Source organism: Pholcus phalangioides, unplaced genomic scaffold (assembly GCF_987345545.1).
Source record: "Pholcus phalangioides strain wild (caught in Gottingen) unplaced genomic scaffold, Ppha-v1.0 ptg000013l_1, whole genome shotgun sequence".
Classification (NCBI taxonomy): Eukaryota; Metazoa; Arthropoda; class Arachnida; order Araneae; family Pholcidae; genus Pholcus; species Pholcus phalangioides.
In genome coordinates this window covers 27156077-27172748 of record NW_028301606.1, presented here as the reverse complement: position 1 = coordinate 27172748, position 16672 = coordinate 27156077, and the positions used below count along the sequence as shown (strand labels likewise).

The window sequence follows — 16672 nt, the reverse complement described above, 5'->3', positions numbered from 1 at the left end:
TTCAATGTCTTCACGGCTATGGCTAATATTAAATTTTGGCTTCATTTTTTTAAATGATTCAAAAACGAAACTAAAAGAAAAACTTGACTATTTATTTTTTTTTTTTTAAGATTTGAAAAAAAAAGATTCATTGAATTTGATTCCAGACGCAACAACTATAAATTAATGTTTCTTTGACGCTTGACTGAATTTTTGACGTTTTTCCTGAGTCACGCGTGTTCACACATTATCAAATCTAAATCACAACCTACGAGGTACCAATTTAACCAAACCATGATATAGTTTAAGTACGTAATGACATTTTTCTCAACCGAAATGGATAACAAGTACGACTGCTAATCGAAGAAGAAACTTCTACAACGCAAAATTCGTAGGACACATTTCTGCGAGCATAAGTCAGAAGATGAGGCGTCAAAATATTGGTATGATTCATACATTTTTAGGAAATGAAAAATTCAATTTTTATCATCATTTTGATTTTCCAGAATAATGGCAACATGTATTTTTTTTTCCATCTCGCACCCCCAAAAATGATCTCCCACACCCCTGGTACGGAAGCACTGATCTTCATTGTCTATTGAAATTAATAATCTAAACAATGTTTCTTTTTGAATGTGTGTGGGTATATTCTGTATTTCTCGTAGAAATGAATTATGCAGTGTTCCGTAAAAAAGTGCTAATATGGCCTTTATCTCATCAACCGACCGTCGTAGAGGTGTAGTTTCAATTTAAAAAACGCTCAAAAGGTTTCGAAAATTACCCTGTACAAGATTCGAGTGTGAAAATACACTGTGTAACAAAATAAAATATATATATATATATATATATATATATTTTTATACGGTCCCCTTGTTTTCTAACTTCCAGTTCCGAAAAAAATGTTGCCCTGTATTTTTTGAGGCCACCAAAAATTTCAAGTTTATAAGTGCAATAATATTGGCTTAAGTATTCGAATTCAAAAATTGAATAAAAGTTGAGAAAAACGGCATAAATCAGGGAAAGGAGCATTGTCCGTTAGTTTATGCTATTCTTTCATAATTTTCCTCCTATTTTTAAGAATTCAAAGAATGAATATCGCAATTTGAAATATGAAGTATTTTCTGTTGGGCTCGGTAGATACACGCCAACAACTTTCTAATTGGAAGTTACAACACAAGGGAACCGCATGGGAATTTAGATTTTTTTTTTATTTTGTTACACTCTCAAAACTGGTTCGAGGTAATTCCTGATTGTCTTTTGAGCATTTTTTAAACTGAAACTATGTCTCCTCTACGACGGATGGTTGGTGAGATAAAGAGGCCGCATTAGTAATTAGAGGATACCCAGTATAATTTCAGAGTTATATAACAAAAATTTTCCTAAAAGTAGGATGTTACGGTAAATCATATGAGGTCTTTGCTCGGATACATTACCTTTTAAAAATTTAAAAGGTATACATCTTCTACTTTTTATCTCAAAATCAACCATAGAAGTTTTATTGCTTTTGGATAAGTTTCATGAAAGTCCCGTGCCTATTATGTACAAATATGAATCGAAATGATCCACAACTGTAAGACTAAAGCTGAAAATTTTGTTGAAAAAATTCCAGGGAAAACTGGACTACAGTGCATTGTCTCAACTCACATACATGGATCAAGTGCTCAATGAATCTATGAGGATATATCCTGCTGTATACTTGTGAGTAGTGTAATTAATTCGAACGATATACAGGTCAAACTGCTCTTCAACTGCTGGTCCGCGGACTCCTCCCGGTACGTGGGAATTTCCTACCGGTTCGCGAAACATTTCGCCCAATTCATATTGTTTTACCGTAAATGTGATATGCACGGTTATTACACATAATAAACAGGTTATTGTGCAAAATCGCCGTGAGTATTTTGGTAAGTTTGATAAATTTCCCTAATTTTTTTCACTTTTACCGGCGTTATGCGTAGTACCCAAGTGTCGCGTCATTGGTGAATATGACAAATCGTACTATGTGATATTCTATATATGTATTGCATCATTATATCGGGGTGCGATCGTAAAATTTGTTAACTTTAAAAGTGATGAAAATAGCTTGTAAAAGGCAAATGTCTCTGGAAACAAAAGAACAGATCATGATATATATATATATACTTACAAATCTATTTATAAACTCTTAAGTGTTCCAAAATCGACAAATATGTGATGTTTGGAAGTGGTTTAAAATGCGAAGTGAGGTAAACAGAAAGTCTGGTTCTCTGATCAACCAAGAAAACCTTGTTCCAGAATCGATAGCTTCAGGATATTAGCTTCCAAAAGCTAACTATGGTGTTGGTAACGTCATGGTGTTGAGCTGCTTTGAATCTTCCGGTGCCAGTTCTTCAGTAATAACATACATCATAGACCAAAATAAGCATTTGGTCATTCTACGCTACCCTACGGTAGTACCCAAATGTCTCCATAATGGATTTTTCAACCAGACAATGCACTGAAGCACTCGGCCAAGTCTGTGGAGTCGTGGTTTGCTGCCCAAAAATTGTGACTCCTAAAATGGCCATCGCCTTCACTTGATCCGAACTTAATGGAGAATCTACGGGGGGCAAGTGCTCAAACGTCGCTGTAAAGCTTATATATATTATGTTTATTTTTTATGTTTTTTGATAATTCTTGTGAATCATCCGATTTCTTTTGATCTCAAAAGTGTGCGTATTTCAGTAATAAGCAAAGTATACGATTCGATTACGACATCATTTTGAGATATGCATTTTATTATTAGGTAAGAATCGATTCCATATTCTTTAAGTACCAATTTAACCCATGCATTAAAATATTTGAACGGGAATAAGATTGTCCGACCTTTTTCGAACGCAGCTGTAGTTCGTGCCTGTAGTAAACCTGGGTGGAGAGTCATCATTCATTTTATGAAGCCTCTGTCCCATTTAAGAATGACTTCGAACGCAATATTGAGTGCACGGGGGATTTGAGAGAGCAGGGATATTTTAATTAAATACATTTATTTTTTCGTTCATGTGATATTTCCATTGCAGGTTTACTGGTCGAGAGGCTAGTGAAGACGTTGATTTTGGAAATTTCAGGATCAAGAAAGGTATGTCTATTCAAGTCCCCGCTTACAACGTACATCATGACGACGATTACTGGGAGAATCCTGATGTGTTCGACCCAGAAAGGTACGTACGTAGCTATCGTTTCTGCTTTTTTCGATTTCTGTTAAAGTTAATTCAACCACTGACCAATCAGAGAGACTATCTTAGGATGGCTTGCGCTCTTTCCCAAAGGAATGGACTGTCTCGGAGAGCCTGATGATGTCAGACTCGATTATGGAAAAAAAAATCTTACCTCAGGAAGCACCATTAAAACATTACACGAGCAGAAATTTAGTGCCTCTGAGGTTTACATTCTTGCATCAAATTGAAGAATACATAAAACATTCAAATGCCAGCCCTCTGGAAACGCTGACAATCATGAGAAATCTTCCTCTTTTACACAAATATATTTTTCGCATAATTTTATGCACACGGTATCGTACAACTTTTAAGTATTGCATTCACTGGTTAAAACATACTGGTACAAATCAGTCCAGCGTTTTATATTTCAATATGAATTCTCAATTATTGTTATTTTTATATTAGTACAGACTAAAAAATATTTTATTCCAATTTATATACATTGACTAACGGACAATAGCTCATTATATCAGTCTTTCCCATCTTTTCTCCGATTTTCGAATTCAATTAACTCACTTGGAAACATGGAAAATTTTTTGTTTGCCTCAAAAATGACAAGGCAGCAACTTTCCAATTTAAGTTAAAAGACAGGGGGAACATATAAAAATTTAGTTTTTTTTCTATTTTGAGACATACTCTATTTACATTCTGAAAACTCGTACAGCGCGATTACTGAACACATTTTGAGATATATATATATTTGAAGGCGAGAAATAATTTATTTCATAGGTTCTCACCAGAAAACAAACCCAAACTGAACCAGCTGGCATTTCAAGCTTTCGGCGCTGGTCCACGGAATTGCCTAGGAATGCGTTTTGCCCTCATGGAAATGAAGTTGGTTCTAGCCAGGATACTTCAGAAATATAAACTCGTGCCGTGTGCGGAATCTGATGAGGTAATATGAATCAAAAATACTTTCATTTTCCTTGTTGTTTCTTTAAAATCTTAACAGATTATGTTTCTAGAATAATTTATTTCAACAACTTTTTTATTTCAGCTTGTACCGAAATTGAGACAAGCCCCAACATTATTAGCACCAGCGAATGGAGTGCATTTGAAAGCTGTGCCTATATGATGTGTTTCATCAATGACTGAAGATCCTTAAAGTTAACCTTTTTTTTACTGGCTGCAAACGTAATTATTCGAAATGAGATGTTCACTTGCTAGTATCAATCAGTATTGAAATTAATTAATTCTTAACTCTCCCTCATTAGTATCTATTCTTCAAGTTCGGAAGTATCGGGTTAAAGTGAGAATGGCGTGTATCACTTTGCAGGAACTATTAATAGATATGAAACTGTACCCCCCAATGGTTCGTTCCCATTTTCTTTATCATTTCATGGTGATTATTGTTGTCTGTGTATTTCTTTTATAAAAAGTAATTAATAATTCGTTATTTTTTTTTATTTATGGTGTTATTTTGACTCAATAACATTATGTTATGAATCTGTAGATAATTTCCAACATGCACTGTATAGCCAAAAATCTGTATTCGCTTAGGAGTTTAGACATTTTCTCGAATTTCTGAAAAAGTGCTGAACGAATCGCTCTTAAATTCTCTTCGTTAAAAAGTCTCAGTGAGCATCAGACCCACAGCGATACAAATAATCATAGCACTTCACTCATAGTTTGAAGAATAGATTTCAGCACAACTATTCAAGCACAACACATTTTGTCTGTTGTGGCTTTGTATTTGTATTTGTGTAACACTGGGTATGCATTCAGACGATTAGGTATACATGCACCCTTCAGGCACAACTCAATCGGTAGTAAATTTCCCATGGTGGTAAACCGGTGCTCAGTTTCAAATAAAGAAAAATATACAAATCTTTCAATTATATAGGCAACCCAAAAATAATGGTTATGTTCAGGATGGGATCATGAAATAACTTTGCCGATATATATGAGTCTCTAGTGGCCACAAAAATCAACGAAGGTGAATGGCATTCCAGATACAGTTGTTTCCGAGTGTGCGCACGAGAATTAGAAGAGGAACAAAAATCTAGCAGCTACGGTTACAGCAACAAAATTTAGAAAAATTTAGATAACAACACTGTCACCGTATCTACGTGATTTAGGGCTTCATTTCTTCTCCTCATTCTCGGGCGCATGCTTTGAAACTGCTCTGAAACACCAATATTTCAAATTTAATTCGCATTCATTGATTTTTACGGCTGCTGGGGGATTGTACATCATAAAGCTATTTTGCGACCACCCTGTACTTAGAGCTATGGATATGTACTGACCAATCAATTCATATTATGCTTTATTGCTTCTGACATTATCTTCATTTGGATTACGTACTAAAGAAAACGTCGAACCATCACGGAGTCTACACGAGTCAAAAATTAACTTTCGAACCCTGGAAAAACCCCATTCCATACATTATTAAATTTTATTCATTTCAAAAAAATTGAAATTGACCTCAACAAAAATGACATCCGAGGCAGTATGTAATGCGCCTTCATCTTTAAGGACGTTATCTATGCATTTTTAAAACGGAAAAGAATAGGCATCTCTTTGTGTTGAAGATGCATCAAGTTTTTTATTTCACTACTCGAGCCCGATTGCTCAACTATTTCACGTCATTTGACCTTCAAGACGGAGGCCAGTCAGGATTCTTTATCGACAAACATATCGCGGAAATTCGTGGACACAATGAAAAAAAAGCAAAACGACGTTCTACACATCGCTGCTGCTCCCCTTCAAATCAATCTCCTCTCCTGATCAAGTTTCCTGGTCAAGCTTACGTTTCGTCAAAGGCAATAATTTTGAGACTTCAATTTGATGAGAATTCTGTTTAATGCTTGATATAGCTCAACTTGAGAATTTCATACTCTTTGGCAATTTCAGTTTGATTTTTTTTTTTTTTTTTTTTGTTGCTTCTAGAACTTTTAATTTGTTACACAAACTTAAATCTTATTTTTTTCGCGTTCATTTTTTTCTAATTTCAAGACAAAATGTAGACCAAATATGTATGCGAATAATTAAGTTGAATGGATGGATATAATGTTTGTGAAATATATATATTAGAAAATTATTCTCTCGCATTCCCCCGCCCCCCCCGATATCAATTCATTGGAACCTAGAAACTGTAAAAGTATTTAAGAGGTAATTTACATAACAGAGATTGAATTCAATTTTCATTCTCTGTATTGTTTTTGAATGTTACAACAGCGAGAGAAAGCAGACATATTTTTGTTTTTCGTCCCGAAATTTCCAAACTTCCACGTGTGTGTGTATGTATTTATATGTTGTTAAAATATTATTTTTTTATATGAAAACAGATGAATTATGTGAACTGGAAAGCAAAGAAAAAGAACAATGAATTCAAAAAGAAAAAATAGAATTCCAAAATGAAAAAACGTTATAACCAATGTCTAGGGCTCTCATCAGGGGGGAATCATCATCTCTTCTCATTTTGAGCCCTAGATATTGGCTATAACTTTTTTCAGTTTTGAATGTTATTTTTTGAATTCTTTTTTGAATTTTCATTTTTGAATTCTTCTGTTTTTCTTTTTAAAATTTTCATTGTTCTTTTTTTTTTTTGCTTTCCAGTTCACATAATTAATCTGTTTTCATATAAAAAATTATATTTTAATTATGTTTTTTCACTACACTGCATATTACAGCTGCCTATTGCGCTGGTATTGGTGAGTTCGACAAATTTTTAACTTTCATAATGTTCATTTTGCACGCATACATATGTATACATGTATCTATATATATATATATATATATATATACATATACTGTATATGTGTGTGCGTGTGCGTGCGTGTGATATACGGGGTGATTATAAAAAAACTATCCCGACATATGGGCCCCTAACTATCATACCATTCACAGAAACTGAATGAAATTTTGGCATAAGGTATTTTGATGTATGCGCTCAAGAATGATGTGGAAAACAACAGTGTCACTCTAACAGTTACGGTTACAGTGAGAAAATTTCGAAAATATCAAATGGCAACACCAAGTTTTTTGTATTGGAATGCAATCTCCATACTGAAAAACACTAAATAGCGTTGGAATGGCACCTGTAGCACGAAAATCCCCGGAGCTAGGCAAGGAAAAAGTAAAAAGGACTTTGCCGTGCACCAGAGCATTAATGTTCGTTTCATTCGTCACACCGTTTCTTCGGCTGAGATCCCAGCCTGATTAGTCCTCCACAAGGTCCTGTGGAAAATTTGTGAAACACAATAAAATGCTTTATTTTATGCTGCTTCTCTGTCCTTATTGGTTGGCCTCACTTTTAGCCTATCTACCGCCGGTGATTTTCATGCTACAGTTGCCGTTCGAACGCTATTTAGGGTTTTTCCCAATGGAGATCACATTCCAATACAAAAATCTTGGTGTTGTCGTTTGATATTTTCGAAATTTTCTCACTGTAACCGTAACTGTTAGAGTGACACTGTTGTTTTCCATATCATTCTTGAGCGCATACATCAAAATACCTTATGCCAAAATTTCGTTCAGTTTCTGTGAATGGTATGATAGTTAGGGGCCCATATGTCGGGATAGTTTTTTTATTATCACCCTGTATATATATATATGCTCTATTAATCAGAATCCATTATCGATCTGTTTCATAATTATCACACAGAAAAATTTCAAGAGTGTATGTAAAAACAATGTCAGTGTAATTAACATTTGGTAAATGTGATAGGAATTTGTGCCAAAAAATAGTATACTGTATTCGTACGGTTAAATATGAATAGCGGCTCGAAGAACAACAAAAAAATAAGAAAAAGATTATAACGTGTATATTCATAATATGAATATTCAAGGAAGGAGGAATAATTGGACATCAATCAGCATCTAGAACACAAGTGGAGAGACAACTTTCCTGTTCATGAAGTACGCCATGACGATACGAGATAATACAGCTTCCAAGGCCAACTGGCGTTATTTTATATTGTCATAAGTAGCATTTCCGTTCCCAACATTAAAAGTAATTGATTTAAAATACACCCATCTTTTATGACGCATTTCGTGAACAAGGTTGTGAGGATATATTTTTTCCTCTATGCGTAAAAGTCTGAAAAATTCTGTTAGAATCAAAATGTTAGAAATGGTTGAAAACTTGTTAAAATAACAGCATTTCAAGCAAAGAATCTTGTCAAATGACTGATTCGAATAACATTTTAACTAACCTTGGTGTCATTTTAGACAACCGCTTATCTTTTAGAGCTCCTTGTGAGGAGGCAATCATCAAGGCTAAAAAAATAAAACACACGTTGAACAAATTTTATCACACTCAATCTACTACCACTGTCTTCAACAAACTCACCTTATACAAAATGGCAATTCGAAGCATTTTTCTCTATGCCGCTGCGGTCTAGATGTATTCAAATTAAACCAATCTTATCAAACTGGAAAGATTTCAAAATGTAACTTTCCGTAACTTTCTCAATGCGCCAAGATTCATTATAAATAAAGATATAACAAAATATACTCGTATTGAAACAATAACACATTATGCCCAAAAGCTTGCTAGAAATGTTTTCCAATCATTGGATGAATCAGTTTCAACCATTGAGGGAAATCACTCCATATCCCTGTACACAAAGACTCAAAGTTGCTAGACCTAAACATTTCCTGACGGTTATTAGATCTGACAGAAAAGGATTATAACATGTAAATTATATGAATTGGATTTTGGTGTGTAGATTTTTTTAAAAGAACAGTAAAAATGCTTTAAGATAACACCAATTTTATCGAAATATCTAGTTCTAATGACGAGCTACACGTGCTGAAAGATTGGCAAAGTTCAAAATCGAATTGTTACCAAAATTTGTAATCACCAATTCTGCAAACACCCTTTTATCTACAATCGGTCAAATTTACCAAAAACTTGTCCATTCCACCAAATTTGGAAAAAGCTTAGGATAATCCAAACTGGTCATCTAGTTTAGCCGTTTGTTTGCAATACATCACTGAATTCTGCGTTCGTCGAAGTAATTTTAGTGGGTTTTGGCAACAATTCGCTTTTCCACTTCAACGATCTCTCAGCGCTTGTAGCTCGCTCGCCATTAATATGAATATCAGGTAGAGTAAATTCACCTTATACGATTTTTTGTGCAAAATCAAATTGTCGCACAAAATCTGTAAACGCCAATACAGAATTTTCGTCGAAAACCTACTTCGAGACAAACGCTCATATCAGTGATGTATTGCAAACAAAAGGCAAAATTCCTCCTGAACCAGAAAACCAATATGGTTCACTATGAGATCTTCCAGAAGCTGCTGGAATGGACAAGTTTTTTTTAGAAAATTTGACAGATTGTAGTTAGAAAAAAAAAGTGTTTTTGCAAAAATGGTGATTAAAAATTTTAGCAACAATTAGATTTTTTTGAATTTTGCCACCATTTCAGCGCTTGCAGCTCGCCATTATTAAATCAGATATTTCGATGAAACTGGTATCATCTTATAGCATTGTTTCTGTTCTTTCGAAATGTGTGCTTAGTTTGCGTATAGGTCTTTCAAAAATTCCACAAGTTCTGATTATTTCAGACTTGACGCATTTTTTTCCCATGATCGAATATCCACTATAACTCGAAAACAGTTTGAGATAGTACAGAATTGGTGGGATTTATCATAATCTCCTTGGGATCGTTCATCACTCCCCTTTCGGTCGGATTCACCCTGTACATATATAAACCTATGATAATATTATACCTGTTAGGGGCATGATTCTCCACCACCGTCTAAATAGATTTTGCTTTATGAATTGCATTTTTCTGGCCCAAAAATGGCGCCAGAAAATGTAAAGTATTTTCCATTACACCCTATTAAAGTCATTTGCTAAGCGCACTAATGTTTTCGAATCGGCATAGGTACGATGAAAAGGCTATCAGCTAAGCTTACACTCTGCGAGGACCCTATCGTTCCACTATTTACGATTTCGTGATAACTGATAAGCACGATAAAATTTTTTAGAAAGTTTGAGCGTCGTCCATCTAACAAGGAAAAAGTCCCTAGGTGTCATCCCAAAAAATTATGAGGAAAAAAAACCCCCCACCCAGAAAAAACACAAAAACATTAGCGGCGGAATGCAATTATTAAAGCAGCAAAAAATTATTAAAAATTATAACAGTTGGCTACTCATCTCCTCTCTCGCCATTCTTTGGCGATATCTATAAAAAACTTCACTTTTTCTTTCCTCCAGCTTTTGTATTCTGAAACTACATACATACACGCTATATAGTTATTTCTCTTTCTTTGTCTGTGCTGTGCTTCATCATGTGTTGTTTGTTGCATCCGGAATGACTTCAAGCTAATGTTCTAGGGTTACGGGATTTTTAAATGAACTTTTGGCCTCTATTGGCGTTCAAGATATTAATATTTACATTTTTTTTTTAGTAACACATAATAATTCAGCAGGATTTTTTTCTGTGTTTATTGTTCTTCAAAATTTCTGGAAGACGTCAAATTGGGACCCTTTAATTGCAAGAAAGGAAGTTTCTCGTGAGATGCAGTCATACTCGGTTATAACGCGCAACATCGAGGATTCCACAAAATTTTGTCGTTATAACCGAGGTTTTTCTAAAACCAGAGTTGGTGTTTTAAACACCTTTCAACCATTAAAAATAAATATATTATCAGATTCAACCAAATACTGTGACTGCATAAAGTTATTTTATTATGATTAGGGATGACCATATTTGATGCGGAAAAATATGAGAAATTGAAATCACGAATTAGCCAATCCTTTATAAAAAATTTGCCGACTCTCAGAGCAATCACCAATTATTACTTATAAATAACCCTTAGAGAAATGAAATGCTACCGAAGGTCAGCAGTGATTTGAAATGAAAAAAAAAAAGACCGTGGCGATTATGTAAGATTAATATTCAAATTTAATCATGATTTGCATAATATAATTTACAAATGATACAAAATATCTTAATCTCTTTTAGTATTCTTAGATTTTAGTAAGAATGGAATAAAGCTTGTTTATTGAAAAACAAAGGACATTTTTTATTAAAAAAATAATTAAATACCAAAAAACAAAATTAAAAAATATCTCGTATTTGTGTCATATTATCACCCTAATTATAATAAATAATACGAAATAACTACGAAAAATCTGTCATTATAGCCGATGTCTATGGGTTTTATTGACTTTATAAGTAATTCTCATTAACATTATTCTCTGTTAGAATCAGCCCGAACCACCAAATATCGACGTTACAACCAACGTATCGTTAGAATCGAGGTCATTTTAACCGAGTACGACTGCATTTCTACTTACAGAATGTTCTAAATACCACTCGCATTAGTTACATATTAAATAATGTGAAATAGTAATGATAAACTTTACTAACCTCTGTGAATGTTTCAAACCTTTCGCCGAAGATATCTTTGAAACTATTTAACATCGGAAAGATTTACTATCTCTCATTTGGAATAAAGTTAAGGATTACCTACGTACATGAACGACAACTAACTATGAATAATGATACGCTATCCATCATCAACAGTTAGGTACGTTACATGTTTCTGTCGTCTTTATTCACTTTTATGAAAGGGTACCGTCGCGGAATCGTTTCAGCTGCACCTGCGACATATTCCTTTCTGATGTTTGAAAATTGTCCAAGACGTATAAATCCGGATACACTATTTATTTATGAATAGTTAGAATAAACGACAATATAGTATATATAAAATTGATTTTCTGTCTGTCTGTGTGTGTATGTTCTCTATACAAATCTACAATTTTAGATCGATCGTCATCAAATTTTGCATATATACCAAATGGGACCCGACTTGAACGATAGGCTACTTTAAAATTTCGTCAAAGCAGGGCAAGTGCCCGAAATGGGCAAAAAAAATGTCGGGCAACAATGGTTTTTGGACCTCAACAATCACTTTCCGAACGTTTACTTTCGTTACCGTGGTTCCCTAGCAATGCTTTTCAGACATGCATATGCCTTTACAATGGTTTGTCACTTCTTTAATGCTGCCAGTTATGTATAATAGTTTATGCCTTTATAATGGTTTGCCACATTTTCAATACTCTCAGTAATGAGGCTTTTGGAATAGACGTCATAATCATCACCAGCATCGCTTTGAGGGTCAGGAAAAGGGTGATCCTCCTAGAAATCAGTGTTATAATTGCCGATTCTACTGTATAAATGCGGAAATTTAGTGGGGTTATCTGTCACATCAATAATTTAAAAAATTGTATTGAAATCTCGATTTTTGAAATATTGAGGTCGCTTAGAGATATACGAAGCCCAGGAAATTAAATATGAAGTGAGTATTATCACAAAAATGAGAAACTTTGCCTGGTTTTAATTTATACAAAAATTGCCACGTTTTCAAGACAAATAAATTCGTGAAGAGCCGAAACGCGTCGACCATTCGACCAATTGAATTTATTTGTCTTGAAAACGTGGCAATTTTTGTATAAATTAAATGAAGTGATTAGCCAGACCTACTTTTGAGTGGAGATCCATGCAATAACATTGATTTCAACTCTTTATTTATATCTTCTCAAGTATGAAAATTAGTGTCTCCTTATTGTCTAACTGCATAAATTCATCATATAGTTTAGATTGTTTTAAAATTAATTATGGGCTTAAAAAATTACATCGAAGCGATTCCACAGCTGTAATATTTTTGGAAGCAGAAACCGGCAGATGAATAACTAGAACTTCATGGGGGGGGGGGGAATCGAAATACTTGGCACCCCTTGAAAAAGAAAAAAAAAATATATATATATATATATTCTTTTCTACGTTTCTTTAAATCTAGATTTGTTTATTTCATGAGTCGCGCAGTAAGTCGCCATATTGGTTCGACTTGAAAACGGTTTGTATGTCCCTCAAATAAAGAGGGAGGTATCACGTGATCCAAAAAGCCTCATTGAAGAAAACCCGGGCAACGCCGGGTATTATACACTGCTCAAAACAATTAGGGGAGCACATGGTTTTAACAAAATTACGCAAAGATGTATACCGATAAGTAACATAAAATGAATCATCCATAATTTAAAGCCTAGCAGGAAACGGAAGAAGAAAACTTCATATGCAAATCAAAGTTCATGACGTCAAAAACCAGAAAAAGGAGATAAGGGCAGAAATCGGGATGTTACAGAAACGTCTGTTTTACTGCCGCAACTGTGAAATTCGATTGCGCAGTATTTTTTTTTTGAGACAAGGTGACTTGAGGATGTCTCAACAACGTGATTTACCGGAATCCATGGCATGGCGTGTTATAGGCAGACTGGAATCCGGGCAAACACAACGTAGTGTCGCGGACGCTGTTGGAGTCGCCAGAAGTGTTGTTGCAAGGCTGTGGAATCGATTCCAAGAAACGGGAAATGTTAGACGTCGACCAGAGCAAGGTCGGCCACGCGCCACTACAGCAACTGATGACCGGTATATACGGTTAACAGCCCGTCGAAACAGAACAGAGAATGCTACGCAGCTGCAAAGACTGTTGCTCTTGGCAACAGGACGAAGGGTGTCCAGCCAAACAGTACGTAATCGGCTTCATGAGGGAGGGCTCGATGCACGTAGGCCAATGGTCTGCATTCCGTTGACCCCACGCCACCGTGCGGCCCGAAGAAGATGGGCTGCTGATCATCGAGATTGGGAGCAACATGATTGGAGCCAAGTGCTGTTTACACACGAGTCCCGATTCAGTCTGGAGTGGGACACCCGACGTGTTCTGGTATGGAGGGACAGCGGCACTCGAAATAACCCCGCATTCGTTCGTGAAAGGTCACAATACAGACGAGCTGGTTGGATGGTATGGGGTGGAATCAGCATAGGCGGACGTACGGACCTGCACATCATTCGGAATGGCACTTTGACGGCCCGAAGGTATGCAGACGAGATACTGCGACCTCATGTCATCCCTTACGTTGGAGCCATTGGAAATTCCTTTGTTTTCCAGGATGATAATGCCCGACCGCATAGAGCTCGTCTGGTGGAGAACATGCTTGAAGCTGAAACAATACAGCGTATGGAATGGCCACCGTGCTCTCCTGACCTGAATCCAATCCTTGGACGACGCATTGCTGCGCGACCAAGGCCGCCTGTTACTGTCCGAGACTTGCAGATTGCACTTCTTGAGGAGTAGAACAGTATTCCCCAAAGTCTGATCGATAACCTCATCGCATCCATGGCAAACAGGATGTGTGCAGCAGTCTTAGCTGTTCGAGGAGACCACACGCCCTATTAAAACTCATGCATCATGTCTAAGCAGCACTTTTTTTTATCGTTTACATGTAACCAAATTGTTGCCCTAAATCATCTTTTCATGTTTTTTCAATATTTTCAAAGAATTAAAGCTTGATTCCAAATTTTTTTACGTCTTTTTTCTGTATTGCGCATTGATACGCGTGTACTATCCATTGTATGCCAATACGTGGCTGTCTCGCACGGTTTCCTTCACTTTTTTGCTTGCTCCCCTAATTGTTTTGAGCAGTGTAGATAGTAGTATATATAATTTAATTTAAAAAAAATTTAAATATATTTATAATACGTCAAACAATAAAGAAAATATTACCAACTGTTTAAGAAGAAAGAAATATTTCCGGACGTATAAAATCTTTCTTGTATAGTTGAAAAATGTCAATACAATGTCATAATATTCTGAAATGTTGGTAAATGTGAATGCAAATACTCAAAACGGACACAAAACAACCATAAAAAAGGGTGAAAAACATTTCCGTAAATATTTTCATGTTTACTAATCAAACCCCCACGGTGAAACGCCGTAGAGGCAACTAACTTGCAACCATTTTAACTCACAACAGCCTCGTTTAAAAGTGATTATTGTTTAAGCAAAATTTGCATTTATATAAGTTTGGCGAGTGCCTTTCTTTCAAGTGCTGCCATCTATCTGTTAAAGATGAAAATGATGAACGATTTTTATGAGTGTAATTTGAAAATGTTATTACTCGCGTTGACAAGATTTTTCTGAAATGGGATCAGGTCATAGTTGTGCCTCAAAGTTGTTAAATGACAAAAAATGGATTGTACTCGTATCTATAAACAGATAAAAGCTTATTCGGCAAAGTTGAATAGCCGTTACCTTGAGTTTTACTCCCGATTCTCAAAATTTGGATTGATTTTATAAATCTCTGAACCGCGTAAAATTTCAGCAGCTCTAAAAAAACAAAACAAAATATTTTGCACTTTGTTCTAAAGCCGTATTTTGTAGTGAATTGCCACTAATATTACCTTTCTAAATTACTAAAGAAAATCAAAAAAGAAATTGGTATAACGGATTTTTTTTTTTTTTTTTTTTTCCTATGTACGTAGTATATTAAAATATACATGGGATCATAGAGAGTGATTTCTTGGCTGAGCTATTATGCATATGTGTACAATGTAATCCAGTAAAATATTGCTTAATTTGATCACATTAAGACTCAAGGTTTCTGACAACAATTAACCAATCTCTAGCTTTATCGGGAAAAAAAATCGCAGTTGTAAGTACGATGACCATGTACCCCGTTTGGTCGAACGGGTCGTTTAGAAACAGGGGCAACTGTTTTACCAGCACATAACAAGTTTGAAAATGTTAAATCGTGCATTTTATGTCAAATTTTTCCAAAACAAGGTCCCCCCCCCCCCTCTCATGCTAATTTATTTTTTATTGTGAAGAGTTAGAATGGAAGTGTCTAATATGTAATACGAATTATATATACGAAAAACCATGTTATTGTTTTTTTAATATACTATACGTTCCACAGATTCTCCTGTGAAAGTCTTGGGGCCGAGGAGCTGTGAATGTGTTCAGTTGAAAGAAACTGACCATGAACCTAAGAAAAGGTTTATTTCTCACCTTGCACACGACTTCACTCCACGAAAAAAGAATCAAAAGAAGGGATACACGGATCGTAGCGGCCATTACGGTCGGATTGGGACATTGTGAACTGATTAGGGAAGTCAATTAAGGGAGAATATCAACCTTCTACTTTTGCATTTTGATAACGACAATTTTATAGAGAAAAAATGCGTCGTCTTCAAGCTTAGATTCAAAATTTGCAAAAGAAAAACAATTGATAACATAAATTGAAGCCCGGATAACTATAAACAATATTTTTCCATACCATGATGTTAGTCCGTCCCGCACTTAGCAAAAGTGATGACAATACAAAGTGGCGAAAACATAATCTGTATGTAATTCTAATAAGCGGCGTCTACTGTATATTAAAATTCTATATCCGCAATAATCAATATATATTTGAAATTAATAAATTGAAATTTTCAGTTTCAAACTTTTAAACTCTATCATAACATTTAAGAAACTATTTCACAGCAGATTGTAGTGCTATCACTGCATCGGACTACATCCAGGTAGGTCATATAAGTAACTAGGTTATATTATTTGGGTTCACCTCTTTCAGAAATACACTGCACTGCTATCAATAATCACATATGTAATTTGTTGGTTTCGGCATGATAGACATTATTATTTCAAAAGAGAAAAGAAAAATT

At 35.1% G+C, this 16672-nt stretch overlaps 1 protein-coding gene across 1 annotated transcript in view; it reads left to right on the top strand.

Annotated features, from left to right (window-relative positions):
* The window catches only part of LOC149078882 (uncharacterized), a 40225-nt gene extending 35625 nt beyond the window's left edge, over positions 1-4600 (top strand). The window contains exons 26-29 of the mRNA XM_089240461.1: positions 1589-1677; positions 3012-3152; positions 3939-4104; positions 4207-4600. Of these exons, the coding sequence (XP_089096587.1) occupies positions 1589-1677; positions 3012-3152; positions 3939-4104; positions 4207-4284 (474 nt within the window). The 3' untranslated portion in view covers positions 4285-4600. The remainder of the gene's footprint in view (positions 1-1588; positions 1678-3011; positions 3153-3938; positions 4105-4206) is intronic.
* The last annotated feature ends 12072 nt before the right edge of the window (positions 4601-16672 follow it).